The sequence below is a fragment of the Silene latifolia genome, chromosome 7 (assembly GCF_048544455.1).
Source record: "Silene latifolia isolate original U9 population chromosome 7, ASM4854445v1, whole genome shotgun sequence".
Taxonomy (NCBI): Eukaryota; Viridiplantae; Streptophyta; class Magnoliopsida; order Caryophyllales; family Caryophyllaceae; genus Silene; species Silene latifolia.
In genome coordinates, this window is record NC_133532.1 from 16,817,030 (window position 1) to 16,832,715 (window position 15,686).

The window sequence follows — 15,686 nt, forward strand, 5'->3', positions numbered from 1 at the left end:
TCATTGTGTAGAATATTTTTCATTATTATGAGCCCATTACATAGGTACAAATAAGTCAACAAATTATGTACTCTGTATTAACTATAACTACACAAAATCTCATTAAAGACGGCACGTATACCATATCCTCTCACAAATGACCCAAATAGAGGAGAGAGGGAAGCACATGGGGGTGCCCCCACCTTGTCCCCCCTATCCGTTTTGTGAGTGACATTACCCGTCACTTGCTCCGATCCGTCTTCAGCAAGACTAACTGCTATAACTATAAGTTTGCTTGAAGCTTTTGACCTCCACAAATTCTTGTTATAGACGTGGAGATATCCGTCTATAATTATAGACAAGTCAAATATCCACCCACTTTAAGGATAAGACAAGCAACAAGTTACATGGTGGGACCCAAAAATGTCACCACTTTAAGCATATTAGACCCGTATTTCACTTTAAACGGATATATTCGTCTATAGTAAGACTAATTGTTTGACCTCTCACAATCTTTCGCCCACTTACCGACTTTCCCACTTGTAATTTGTGTGAGGTCACAAACTTGTGATAAAAAATATCCGTCACAAATGAGAATTTGTGCAAGTATAAAACATAACAGGAGTATACTGTATATAGAGTTGATACATACCACGGTTTTGAACGAGTTTTCGAGTGGAATTATTGGTCAAACACTCTTTTAACATATGAACAGAAACATCGATCTCAGACAGATGAGTCAGTAACATTTGACTAAATTGGCTTCAACAAGACAACAATAGAGCATGTGTACACATAATCAACCATGCAAGCAGCCGTACACATAATACGAAATTAAAGCATTTTCCTACGCATCCGCCCAGCATGTAACCAGTAACCACACACATGTCACAACTCACAACACTTCATTCATTTCCATCTCAGGACTCCTCATGACTTATGCACAAATTAATATCCGTCTATAGATATAAACGGGTTAAATATCCACTCACTTTTAACCATAAGACCAACAACAAATTGCATGGTAGGACCCTAAAATGTCACCACTTTAAGCATATTTGACCCGTCTATAGCTATAGACGGATATATCAGTCTATAACGAGACTAATTGTGACTTATGAGTCCGACTTTTCCTTTCGTCTCAATCATTTGTTTATTTTTATTTTTTTCTTTGTGGGATATTTTAATTAAAGATTAAACAAATGATTGGACTGAAGGAGTTAACTACATAATTAAATGAAGGTGGATTAAAAAAAAAAAAAAGGCAAGATCAACTTGTGTTCAAAGTGGGATGAAACTGAAAACTTGCGAAATAAAAATGTGTCATGTATTGCAATTCGTACTTGAGCTTTCAAAGTTTCAATGCTCTCATAAGTGCGAGCGTAGCTAGAGCAACATTAGCATCGGACATTTCCAAGAATCATTACTCCTGATAATCATCGCCAAATTATAGGGCATTAATCATCCTTTTCATCTCCGCAGATCTGCGTGCATCTCGCTCCTCAATGGCCCTTTCCGTCAAGACATGTTTGATCCGACACATGGACTTCCTTACCTGCATTAAAGATACAGAAATATAGTGCGGAGTAGCTAAAAAGTAAGAAAACGAAATATGAAATTCAAAAGTACATGTTACTAACACAATATACAAATTGAACAAAAAAACACAATCTCGAAGAGTATATATTAATTTATGTAACAAAGCAGAAAGTAGGGGGGGCACAGGGTATGATACAGGCACCACATTAGAAAACTAGAGAATCGTTCGAGCATTTCATGATAAAAGTCTCATGAAACAGAATGGAATGAAGTAAGAAATTTTGTCACCAAACGATGGATGGATGGATGTATTATATACCCATTACCCAGTCGAAAGTCGAGAGTTCCTCGTTCATAAACAAAGACTATGTACCCCTACAAAGTCACAAACTGATTTGTGAATTCGTATTGGATAGTCTATTTAAAATGCCTTGTGAATCCATATAACACATAAGTAAAAGATGTACACCAAATTAGCCATCTTGATGTCCTCAAGGATATTGGGAGAGGGAAATATTCCTTTCAAATCTTTTCTATTTTGGGAGAATATGGTCTTGTACAAAGGCAGATGAATCTCTCAATTCCCCTCCCTTCCAATCCAGGCAACTGACCAAACAAGGGACCCAAAAACCGAGCTTGCAATGGATGAAATAATGCGAAGTTTGTGTAGGAGCAGTTTTAAAGTATTCAAGTAAATAACTACCACAAGATAACTAAAGTGGCTTGAGTGTAGTGGAGCGCGGAAGTGCCTCAAAACGTTGGAATTGGAAACGAATTGAGAGGTCCCGGGTTCGACTCCCTACACAGGAGTGCTGCGGTTACCTGTCATCCTAAGGGATGTCTTACGTGGCACACGTGGTTTGCAGGGTATTGCATGTGCCCGGGGGGATTAAACTCCTCGTCATCAAAAAAAAAAAAAAAAAAAAAAACTACCACAAGATAGCAGAGCAACACTTTGCCACATCTCACCCATTTGTTCCACGTTTTTGTATAGATAACAAGATTTAGCGTAAGGATACATGAAGAATAAAATTTTATGTATGCCACCTGAAATTTGTCAAGAGCCCCGAATGGGATTACTGGATTCACTCAACCCACAACGAATCATGAATCGGTTGGAGCGTATTCTATTAAGATGTTGCATAAAATCTATAGCCGGGGCCTATTAACGACTTAGGCAAACTTGGTACTAACCTGCACAATCTTGTAGGTAAGGTCCCAGGCTCTCAGGTAGAGTTACTATGTAACTCACAATTCCCACATGATTCTACATAGCGATCGAACATTTGTAGGATATATTGAGAGTAGAGGACATGGGGTCATCATTATCATACCAGTGCCTCCAAGGGGGCTCTGGCACCAAGCAGAATTGAGTTGTCAAACTAAATACACAGAAAGTCAAACTCAAAAGAAACGACCATTTTGGCGGAACTGTGTTGAGATGTTTCTATGAGAGAATGGAAGACAAATGTTGACATGCCCACACATCCTACAAACCAAAGCACACTCCACAGCATTTAACATTGATGTTTCCACTTAACCATGAAAAAACTATTTTAATCTTTAAAAGGAATAGGATCACACGCTATCCACAGTTACCTTTGAAACTCGTTCTGGATTGGGAAACCGGAGGTTCTGAGCGTTGAGCATCTGACGCTGTGACATCAGCATGTTTTTCTCCTTCAAAAGTACATACCAAAGCTTATTGAGATCATCCCAAGATTTGAGTCGCAATTCGCTGGCTTTCCAACTTCGTCCTATAGAAATTAGGCACAGCAGATGATTTACTTCCGTAGGAAATCACGAGTAAAAATGGAAACACAAATGTAAAACAACTTTTATATCATAAGTACAAAAGTAGGTAAGATGAAAACTTTTGAAACAATTCCTTACATTAAACATTGATGACCTACAATCCAATAACTAAGTGACTCTAGAGTAGACTTAAAAGTATGTTTAGATAGAAAGGGGGGAGGGTGGGAAGGGGAAGGGGTGGGGAAAAGGAGGGGGGGAGTTCTCCTTCAAATATTTCCTTTGTTGAAGAGATTTGATTCCCTCCACCTACATTTTGTTTAAGAAACAAGTAAACCATCGCCCTTCATTTCCCTACTCTCCCTTTCCCTTCAAATTCTTCAATCCAAACAAAGCGTAAGTAGTCAAAAGGACGAATAAAGTCATATTTGGCATGTGTCCTTAGCACCAAGCAATGGAAACAACAGCTTCAACACCTCACCAGCTATTTGCTTCTAAAAAGTTTTGCTTTATAACCCTTACATGGAGGAACTACTACCTAACCAATCAGAATCAGATCCCTCACATAGAGTCCAACATAGCTACAGGGAACCAACATTACAGGATGGGAAAGAAATCTGTTGACAGTTAATTCGTCCAAACACTTTACAGTGTCACCATTTGACATTAGTGGTCAAACGATGTCGACTTTAAGTGTACTCCCTCTATCTCATTTTTATTGTCCCTTTTTCGCTCAAAAATATCCCAAATTAATTGTCCCCTTTGAAAATTTAGTACTCCGTAAGTAAAAGAGTGGACATTAAAATGTACCCTTACTTAAGTCAACAAGTCTTGCTGAAGACGGGTCGGAACAAGTGACGGGTAATGTCACTCACAAAACGGATAGGGGGGACAAGGTGGGGGCACCCCCATGTGCTTCCCTCTCTCCTCTAGTTGGGTCATTTGTGAGAGGAAATGGTATCCGTCACTCTAAAGTGACGGATACGTGCCGTCTTCAATGAGATTTTGTGTACTTAAGTAGCTACTATTATCTCCATCACAACTAATTATCCCCAATTTTCCTTAAGTCAAGGGGTAAGATTGTTATTTTCTCATCTTTTGTTTAATCACCCCAAAGGCAAGTAGGACAATAAAAATGGGATGGAGGACGTATTTTCCTTTCTAAAATAGTTGCGAGTTTTTAAAAATGGTAATATGAACATAAATAGTTTAATAAATCAAACTTGACAAAAGCTTCACTCTTAATTGCTGAGTACAAAATATCGAGAGAATTAATGGTCAAAGTTCTCATTGGTTGGCCATCAAAGCTAAATGGGAATGGGTATACCGTATACACTACATATAAAAGTAATAATGTACTCATATTGAAGGTTGTGAAGATCACACCTTTACTATCTGTCTATCTCCAAATGTAACTGATAAACTAGACAAAGCTAACATTCATTAGATCCTTCCTTCAGCCAGCAAAAACAAATGAAATGAATTTACAAAAGATCCAAGCCTATTGCCACTGCAGCTATTGCTATTTCCACCGAGATTTAGGTGCAAAAATAAGCAGCAGCCTTTTCATTATAGACTAAAAGCCTCGTGGGTAAGGGATATTAGTACTTGGTTAAAGCCGTGAAGTTGATATTCACAATTTTAATATACAAGCAGTCAATTACGCTATGGCATGTTTGGTTAGAATTGGAATTGAAATTGGTTCAAATTCTTTACAATTCCAACCTAGTCATTTCAATACATCACTATCCGGTCTCTAATCTTAGACTTGTGTCACTTGCCAAGTAGTTCATTTTTAAAAAGGATTTTTAACTTAAAAAGAGTTCTAAATGTTGATATTTTACACACACTATTTTTCTTTTCTCAAAAAATACATACTTCACCTTACACGAACCTGGACCCGTCCCACTCAATTCCAATTCCAATTCCAATTCCAACTCCAATTGGATTTGGAATTGAATTAGAACATATTAATTTCTACAATTGAAATCATGAAAATGAAATTAATTCCGCGTTTCCAAACAATCTAAGCAAATAACAACACGAGCTATACGATGAATAATACAAACAAACAAGCAAACCAACAAAGTATTCATATCGATGCGACGACTATGTTACTAAGACTGGGATAGAAGTATCCTAGCCACCCACGGTGCGTGTAAAAGTGCTATCCTAGGCGACAGAAAGAGTCGAAGTAACAAAGGACCGGGAAACTCAGTGAAAACCAATGCAATCAACAAATTGAGTACAACACTACAAATCGCACAAAAATCATTACAATTTACAATCCTAGTAGCCTAATCTTCCCTCAGTCCCAATCATTTGTTTACATTTGATTAAAATACCACTCGGAATTCGGAAAGAATAAAACGAGTAAAGAAATTAATGAAACGGAGGGATAATTACGTAATCTAGGTATTAGGAATGAAAAAAAAATTGAAAATAAATGAACCGTAAACAATGCGCTTATCATCATCAGCAGAGCGATCGGCCTCGAAGAACTCCTCAAGAGGATTACGCAAACCCACGGAAGCAGCAGCGGCGGCACCAGGATGTTCACGATTAGCTGCAGCTGAAAGAATTCTACTGCATATTCTTCTCAACATCGCCATTGTTTCGATAAACCCTACCTTAACAAATGGTTTGTTCAGCAGTTCAGAGTGAAGTGAGGGATTTAGTCACTTTAACTTGGGTGGTGAAAATGGTTTGCAATGAATTTGGGGTGTTCATTTATCTTTGCCTCTTTGGTCCCTCGGCCAGTGGAGGTCGAATCAGATTTCGACTTAAAATAAACGGAAAATGTATGTGGTATCTTTAAATTTTGTCATTTTATATGTACTCGTATTGTTTTTGCACATGATATCCTCGAAGTTGTATTTTCAAGCAGATCTTCCTTTTTTATCGTTTTTAAGATTTTTAATTAAGCTTAAAGAACACAAATTCTCATTATAGACGGACACTATCCGTCTATACGTATAGACGGATACCATTTTCCCTCACAAAATACCCATTTGCTATAAAGTGGGAAGCACATGGGGTGCCCCACCTTGTCCCCCTACCCATTTTATTAGAGGTCTTTACCCGTTTATTCGCCCCACCCGTCTATACCAAGACCTATTGCTTAAAGAATAGTCCGCGATTCAAATTGCGTAATTTTTTCTAAATTATATTACCTCCTCAAGATCTATAATTTGATAAAATGAAAATAGTCACTCGAAAATTAAGATCGAAATTATGGTTGATTTGATGTTTTCGTAAAAAAAATACTAGAAAACGTCAATCGCCAATTTTTTTTCCGCAAATCGTAAATTATGACGAGGTAATCATTGTAGAACAAAAATTGGTTGATTATGAATTCGAATCTAGAAGTTATGCTCGATTCAACTATTTTATAATGACAAAAGGACATGTTGTGCATGAAAATTAAACATAAAGGCTATTATGTGCATAAAATTAAAATATTGGGTACCATGTAAAATGTGGCAAAGTTTATGTAAAGAATGGATGTGAGTAATATTTGCATTGATAATTCTATATGATTACAATAGGGGAATATTTATACAAATGAGACGACTTGATGAGCAAGCTAATAAACCTAGAAATACCATAATTACAAAGATACGGTAAATAAGAAATATATACAAAAGATTACGTAATATCTTTAACAGCCTCCCGCAAGATGGACGAGCTGAAAGCGAGACCAATCTTGGAGAGCAAAAAACGATGCCGATAACGCAGTAAGGGCTTGGTAAAAATATCAGCTAATTGATCATCACCTGAAATGTGCTGCACTCGAAGAGTGCCCTGTTGGACGCGCTCACGAACAAAGTGAAAAGCTAAGGCTACATGTTTCATTCTCGAGTGAAAAACCGGATTAACAGCATAATGGGTGGCACTCAAGTTGTCACAATAAATGACGGGAGTACCTGTGGGAAGCATACGGAGCTCCTTAAGAAGAGATTGCAACCATGTGAGTTCGGAGGTGGTGTCAGCGACAGCCCGAAACTCCGCTTCAGTTGAAGATAGAGCCAAAGCTCGTTGCTTCTTGGACGACCAGGAAACGACATTGCGACCAAGATACGTAATATAACCCGAAGTGGAAGTGTAGACATCCTTGTCACCTCCCCAATCAGCATCACAAAAAGCGTGAAGACAGTGAGGAGACGATCGAAACAGTTGTAAGCCAACATTGCAAGTGCCATTAAGGTAACGCATCACTCGTTTAAGAGCAGACCAGTGAAGATCATATGGGTCTTGCATAAATTGGGACAACCGGTTTACACTAAAAGCAATATCGGGACGCGTAAAAGACAGGTATTGGAGGGAGCCAATAATGGCACGATACTCGGTGGAATCACCAGACTTGGAGCCACCAGAACGAGTAAGGGAAGGTGACGGCACCATGGGAGTGGGATAAAGCTTAGCATCCATCATTTTAAATTTTTCAAGTATATCGTATACATATTTCGATTGAGTAAGCAATAAACCAGTAGCATTGGGAGTCACCTCGACACCCAAAAAATAGGATAAGCTACCCAAGTCTTTGAGGGAGAATTTACTGGACAACGACTTAATGAAGGCATTCACATGAGTGACATCCGAACCAGTCACGACAATGTCATCGACATAGACTAAAAGAAATATGGTATGGGTTGTGTAATGAAAATAAAACAGGGAGGGGTCAGACAGAGAGCCACGAAAACCCGAGGCAATGAGAAAATTTTTGAGAGTGGTGTACCATGCTCTAGGAGCTTGCTTTAGACCATAGATAGCTTTTGTCAATTTGCAAACATAGTTGGGTGTGTCGGGGTGAAGAAAACCCGGTGGTTGCGTCATATATACGACATCAGTTAGATTGCCTTGAAGAAAGGCATTGTTTATGTCTAGTTGGCGAAGGCACCAACCGTTAGTGAGAGCGATCGATAAAAGAAGACGTACCGTGGCAGGCTTAACAACCGGACTGAAGGTGTCCGAATAGTCAATGCCAGGTCTTTGTAGAAAACCTTTGGCTACAAGACGAGCTTTGTATTTGTCAATGCTGTTATCTGCTTTGTATTTAATGCGAAATATCCACTTACATCCAATCACATTCATGGTGGGTTGGTGTGGGACAAGAGTCCAAGTTTGGTTACGAATAAGAGCATCGTATTCTAGCTGCATAGCTTCACGCCAGAGTGGGTCAATTAAAGCTTGTTTCACGGTTTTGGGAAGACGAGAGGGAGATGAAATGGTGGCTAGTTTTGCGTATTTAGGATTGGGTTTGGTGATGTTGTGGGAGAGACGGGTGCCATGGCCATGACTTGGGGGTGGCGGGGGGAGGTGGGGGTGGAGATGGGGATGTACTGAGATTGGAGGAGGGAGTGGAGTTGTTGTTGTTGGGGGCAGTCGTGGAGGGAGTAGTAGAGGGAGTAGCTGTCTGTTTAGAGAGGGACGGGGAGGAAGCAGGTTGTGGTGAGGTGGGTGGAGTCTGATCAGGGGTGGGGGGCAGAGTGGCTGCAGGGTTGGGGAGGAGGGTGACCATCCAGTCTGTGACAGAGTGTGGACTGGGTAATGGTGGAGTGGAGGTGAGACGTGGAAAAGGAAAGGAGGTTTCCACGAATTTGACGTGACGGGAGACATAGATTTTGGAGGTAATGGGATCAAGGCAGTAGTACGCACTTTGCGTGGGTGAGTAACCGACAAAGATACATGGTGTGGAACAGGGTTCTAGCTTATGATGTGTGTATGGACGGAGCCAGGGGTAGCAAAGACAACCAAAACAACGAAGTTTGGTGTAATTGGGATCAAACCCGAATAGACATGTAAAGGGAGATGAGTGTTTTAATGTAGGTGTTGGTAAACGATTTATGAGGTACGTGGCAGTGGCAAACGCATGAGGCCAGTACGAAGTGGGCATGGAGGCGTGTGTGAGTAAGGCTAAATCAGTTTCGACAATATGTCGGTGACGACGTTCGGAGTAACCATTGAGCTCCGGTGTATGTGGTGGTGTTGTGAGATGACCAATGCCATGAGTAGCTAAATTGTGAGACATCTTGACATACTCACCACCATTATCAGAATATAGTTGAAGTATGGGACGATTGAAATATTTTTCAACCAAGGTGCGGAAGTGAATGAATATTTGAGTCGAATCTGATTTTAATTTCATCGGATAAAACCAAATAAATTTCGTAAAATGATCGACAAAAATGATATAGTATTTAAATCCGTCATGAGACATAATAGGCGAGGACCAAACATCCGAGAAAATTAAATCCAAAGGAGCAGTAGAACGAATTGTATTTTGATGAAAAGCTAGCTTATGACTCTTGTGAATATCACATGAGTTACAATTATTACTGAGTGAAGACGGAATATTTAAATTAAAACGAGTGCGTAAAAACTTCAAAATTGGGATAGACGAGTGGCCAAGCTTGTGATGCCAATCCGGTGTAGAGGAGACCTGACAGACGTGAAGAGAAGGGGCAGAAAGATGACATTCATAGACGCCGTCTTTAAGCTGTCCGTGAAGAAGAGTGCGGCCCGAGATTTTGTCCTTTATGAAACAAGAAACAGAGGAGAATTCACAAATAGTGTTATTGTCATGACAAAGTTTGGATATGGAAATAATGTTACGAGAAAGACGAGGCACACACAAAACATCATTGAATTTTAAGGAAGAAGACTCGGATGCAGGAAAAACGAACGAACCTATATGAGTTACGGGTAAGGAAGAGCCATCAGCAATAACAATTTCATCACCACCATCGTAGGGTGAATGAAGAGCTAGAGTATCAAGCTCCTTTGTGAGATGATGAGACGCACCACTGTCGAGTAAATAGCCTGAGGCCGTGGGTATGGTAGAGGAGGGACCAGTGGCGGTGTGAGCTTGTGGCGAGGAGCGTGGTTGTCTGTTTAAGGTGCGAGACGTAAGAACAACATTGGGATAATCCCGCTTAAATTTAAAGCAGAAAAACAGAACGTGGCCTTTTGCACCACAGTACAGACAAGAGCCTTTAAAAGGAGGGTCTTGTTTGGGATGATTAACATCTGACAGGGGTTGAGCGGCTGGTGTCAGGGAACGAGGGTATTGATTGTGGGAGCGAGAGGAGGACGAAGCATGAACCGTGGCAGGGAAGGGAGATGGTGTGGTATTGTGACTGGTAGTGAGTTCAAAATTAAGAAGTTTTTCATGGAGAGACTCAAAGGATATGGGTTCGTCACGAGCCTGTACGGCATCGATGACGGAATGATAAATTGAATAATCGAGACCTCGAATAATTTTAGCAACAAGGTCTTCATGGTCCATGGGTTTTCCGAGAACGGCTAATTTATCGGCACAAGATTTAATTGAATGCATGTACTCGGTAATGCTTTGGTTGGTTTTGCGAATAGAATTGAGACGGTCTTTGTAATACTCCGTATTTATAAGTCTTGGGGTACTCTATCGAGTACCCCTTACTCTGTCGAGTGTCCGGTTTTACGGGGAGTTTTCTCGGGTTTTGTTAATTATGCGATTAAAGTATTTAAACATAGTCGTCATTGTTTTAAATCACTTTTACAAAACCTAAAACCCTGTTTAAGAGAGAAAGCAACCAGTTCATCTTCCTAATCGCATCCTTAGCAATTCCGGAGTTCGAGACGGTCGAGTTCTTGTCGTTATTCGTATCGTTGAGTTCCTGCGTCGAGGGTAAGCTTTTAATATAATTTTTATAATGTTTTGTTAAGTTTGGTTAAACCCTAATTTAGAGATTGGGGGTTTTGTGTGTAGTTTGTGATGTGTAGCCTCTATGTGTTATATGATAGGAGGAGGGTTCGTAGAAGAGACTTTTTGATACATCTGTTGATACCGTCGATGTTGTGCTTTCAGGTAGGATTTCTACTCGGTATTAGTCCCATAATGGGATATTGGTGATGTGTTGTATTTGGTTGTTTGATATAATGATTGTCCTGTGTTTGTGGTTGTGATTCTTTGTTGATGGTTCTCGAGATGCGTTCTCTACCGAGTGGGGTCACTTGCGGGAGTGACTTCACGCCCTAGTTTCGCCCTTCGTGGAACCCGCCACGGAAGGGGATGTGCACATTAATGGACGGGGTTATCGCTCGGTATGATGAGCGGGGCTTAGGTGGGAACGGTTGCGGTCCCCCACGGGCGTGGCGGGTCCGGTGGACGTCGGGATTGAGATGATGGGAATTGGTTGGTTGTGTGTGTGTGTGCGGCGTTTAAGTTTCATGTCTGCATTTATCTTATTGTTGGTATGTGTATTGAATTGTGTGATTAATGCGACCCCGTTTAAATGTTTTAAAAGCGTGGTGATCCATTCGGGGTGGTGAGCGATTATTGAGCGGAGTGTGATATGACGCGTATGGGATAGCCGGGATGAGTCATCACGTGGCTGTTAGAAGTCTTCCATCGTGTCGACGAAGTCTAGTAGCTTTGATAGTTTTAGTCAGACCGTATGAGAATCTTGTAATTCCTTTTATTAGTTTTGGTTTGAACATGTAATCACTTAATCTATAATTACTTTAAAAGTACGTTTCTTTATTGTCTTATGATATTGGTACCTCAACCGAGATGGTAGTATCCTTATACCCGAGTGGTCCTGGTAAGGCACTTGGAGTATGGGGGTGTTACAAATGGTATCAGAGCGACGATTTTGGAACCTGTAACATATGAACATAATGAACATAGGGAGTCTAATAAAATGAACCTGGTGTATGTGTAATGGGAGCCGGTGATGCTAGGTTTTGGGTGAGTAGGCGCCCTCACTTCAAAATCTTGGCCCCATGATACTTAAGCCAGTCACATGGTATGGGAACGTGGAGTCCGTGTGTATATGTGCAACGTGTATGTTAATTGTCTTTGTATATGGTTTGTTGAAAGCATGTTGCATGATAGTTGGTTGACATGTTGGTTGGAATCGTTGGAAAAGTATATGAGAATGATGAATGGTATGGTAGAAAAAGAAAGTAGTTCGTATATGATGATGTGTGATGAAGTGGATTTGTAATGTTGTTGTATTAGCAACATGGAAATAGGATTTGTAGTGTATGGGTGTGGTTTGTGTTATGAAAAGTTATGAAAATTTAAAACATGCGGGTAATACATGATTGAAAGTTGAATGTTATGTGAGCATGATAGATGGTAATGTTTGACTTTTGGTAAGTAGTAACATGAAGAATAGAGGTTCAATGATATGTGTTTTATATAACGAATTGGATGAAAAGCATGATGGATGTTTATAACGTGGCACTTGATAACACGAAGTAGATTATTTTGTTGATTGTATGAGGAGTCGCGCAGATTTGAATGCGTAGTTGTAATCATAATGTTGAAATAATAATGAATGCATAGTACGTTAGGGTATGTGAGATAACATTCGGGTAGTATTCACGAGTCTGCATGACTCGATCGAGTGGGTTTGACTCGATCGAGTGGGTTTGATTCGATCGAGTGGGTACTTGTCGTTATTTTGACCAGAATCGTGTTTTTGGGCACTCGATCGAGTACCTCGGGCACTCGATCGAGTATGGAGTCACTCGATCGAGTAGCCGGGCTACTCGGTCGAGTAAGTCGAGATCGAAGGTCTGTTTGGGTTCGAGTCGGGGCACTCGATCGAGCATGTTGGGCACTCGATCGAGTAGCCTCAACTCGATCGAGTAGGTTCTGGTACTCGATCGAGTGGGGTCTGTGCAGGTCATATGCGTATTTCGAGTCATATGTTTGTCTTTTGACATTCGTTGCATATTATGTCTAATTCAAAGGTGTTGTATTACTTCTTTATGCATTGTTTTACGTATGTGTTGGTCCTGAAGCGTAAGTTACCCAATCTTATGATGTAAAGAGTGGCACTATGATGAGTATGAGTTCGGTGGGGAGGACATGATTTATATGTGATTATGATAGATGGCGGAAAAAGAAAAGGAAGATTGGTATAGTTTATTGAGGCATGGCGCACGTTTTGCGAGACGGGATGAGTGATATGATTGTGTGTTGAGTAATGTAAAAATAAGTGAATATAGACAAGGGATGATGTGAGTATAATGAACATGAGAATGAAAAGATTGAAAGTAAGAATGTGGATAGTGGCAGCTTGAGATGTGTAAAGAGTTAAGGAGGGAAATGGTTAGGAGTCGTGTGGGTTATGGATTTATGTAGTGAAAGTTCGTTTAAAGGGGTTGAGAAGAGTAATATATAGTGAACTTTGTGGAGACATGTCGCGAGGTGTATTTGTAGACAGTGAGTGAGTTTGGGAGGTTTGGTTTATTAAAAGATGAACCTACTGTGTGATTTCCTTGGGTAATGAACGGTATTAAATGAATTCTGATTTCTAGAGATGTAAAAAGGGAGATGCAATTGTTTGAACATTAAACGTTGGTTCTATGGATAGATTAGTGGCAAGTATGAGTGATAGCATAATAAGAGAAGATCCATGGTAAGAAAGAGTGAGATGATGTCGGTAGAAAATAATGGAATTAAGTTTTGGAGCAACGAAGGGGTAACCAGATTTCTAAAGAGTTAGCAAGAAGGAATAAGGAGTTGAACTATTAATTGGTATTATTGAGTGTAAAGAGAAAAGAAGGATAAAAGTAAGCTGAGGAAAATGTTCACCGGAGTTATGTGATATAAAGGTAAGGAATCATTGAAATGTGTGATAGCGTCACGAGGATGTTAGCTAAAGGTTATATAGGAGTTTCAGGACAACATGATTGATAATGAGTTTCGAGGAATTAAGGGAGTAAGAAGTTGGTGGAGTATTGGCACGATACGAGATATTTGGTGGAGAGTTGGATGACAATACAAATAAGATAGCATTGGGAATAATGTTGAGGTAATTTTGTGGATGGGTTTGATGTTCGTTATTTGCAATGTTAACCAAAAAGGGTAGAAAAACCATGTTATTTTGATATGAGTGTAAGAGATTTGATATACGAGCAGCGGTGACATTGTGGTGTTATCACTAATGGCTAAGAGGGATGGAATATTAGAAAGGTAGCAATTCTAAAGAGGTTGATTTGGTAGGGACCTGATTGTTGTGTATGATTGTGAGAGGGTATAAGATGTGGTTAGATGAGGCAGACGCTATTAGTTGAATAGTGAAGGTGTGATTATATTTGGCAGGAAGTGATGGTTGTGCGAATGGGGGAATATGTTATGAGGGGCATATGAGTTAAACTCGGGCGGCAGGTAACCTTTTTCGAGTGGTGACTTACGTGGTCAGGATTGACTAGTTGGTTGTGATTACGGGTCTATGATATGTGTAAATGTTTGTGTGAGGTTCTGACCTCACAAGAAGTGGTATGGTATGATAATTATAAAATTGTTTTATGAATGTTCGGTAATATATATGTTGGACACGGTAATTTAATTTAATGATATCCCAAAAGGTAATAATTTGATTGATTTGACATGGCTAGTTATAATTTTATGTGTATTGATAACACATGTGTATTCCGGGAAATGGCAGAGAGGATGTTCATGAGATGCTTATCCGTTTATCCATATAATATGTTGTAATACTCCGTATTTATAGTGTTGGGGGTACTCTATCGAGTAGCCCTTACTCTGTCGAGTAAGGGCAAGTTGCGCAGATAAATAGTTTCTGACCTGTTGGGCACTCGATCGAGTAGCTGGGGCACTCGATCGAGTAGGGGGGTACTCGATCGAGTACCTTGGGTACTCGATCGAGTGTCCGGTTTATCGGGGGAGTTTTCTCGGGTTTTGTTAATTACGCGATTAAGGTATTTAAACCAATTCGTCTTTGTTCTAAATCACTTTTTACAAAACCTAAAACCTGTTTAAGAGAGAAAGCAATTTGTCTTCTTCCTAATCGCGTTCTTGACAATTCCCGGAGTTCAGACGGTCGGTTTGTGATACGTGCATTTTATATAGTCTTTTTAGCCTATTTTATGCACGTATTTCTATGCTTTTATCGTGGTTTTATGCTACGAAATGCCCCGAATATGCTACCTTGGGTTATTATGTCTTATTTGCAGGTATGGACCCGAAAGGAGTGAAATCAAGCCATTTACCGTCCATTTTGCATGCATTTGGAGGAAGAGATGATTTGGAGCAGAAATGTTCTTTGTCTTGAGATGCGTGAAGGTGTTCCGGGAGCTAAAAGGACAAGTCAAGGCGAACTAACAAGAATTCTAAGCTGCTGAAGTTAATAACCACTCGATCGAGGACATTCTTAGTCGATCGAGTGGTTTTAGGATGAATAAACAGTCGATCGAGCAGTTATATGGTCGATCGACCAGTTCTCTATATGCCCTTACTCGATCGAGCACTATTCTAGGTCGATCGAGTGCATTTCGAGTGAAGTTCACTCGATCGAGTGATTTAAGTGGTCGATCGAGTGGATATTTGATTGGTGGGCTTTTAGTTATATTCCTTCATTAGGTTTAATCCTACTCCTAATTTCTTATAAATAGGA

The 15,686-nt window shown here is 40.0% G+C and overlaps 1 protein-coding gene across 1 annotated transcript; it reads right to left on the bottom strand.

Moving 5' to 3' along the window:
* Positions 1–544: 544 nt before the first annotated feature.
* On the bottom strand, positions 545–5,953 carry LOC141590926 (uncharacterized). Its single transcript, XM_074411434.1, has 3 exons — positions 5,723–5,953; positions 3,118–3,275; positions 545–1,534 (listed from the first exon to the last, which is right to left on the bottom strand). The coding sequence occupies exons 1-3, from the start codon at positions 5,880–5,882 to the stop codon at positions 1,427–1,429; spliced, it is 426 nt and encodes a 141-aa protein (XP_074267535.1). The 5' UTR covers positions 5,883–5,953; the 3' UTR covers positions 545–1,426.
* Positions 5,954–15,686: the final 9,733 nt, after the last annotated feature.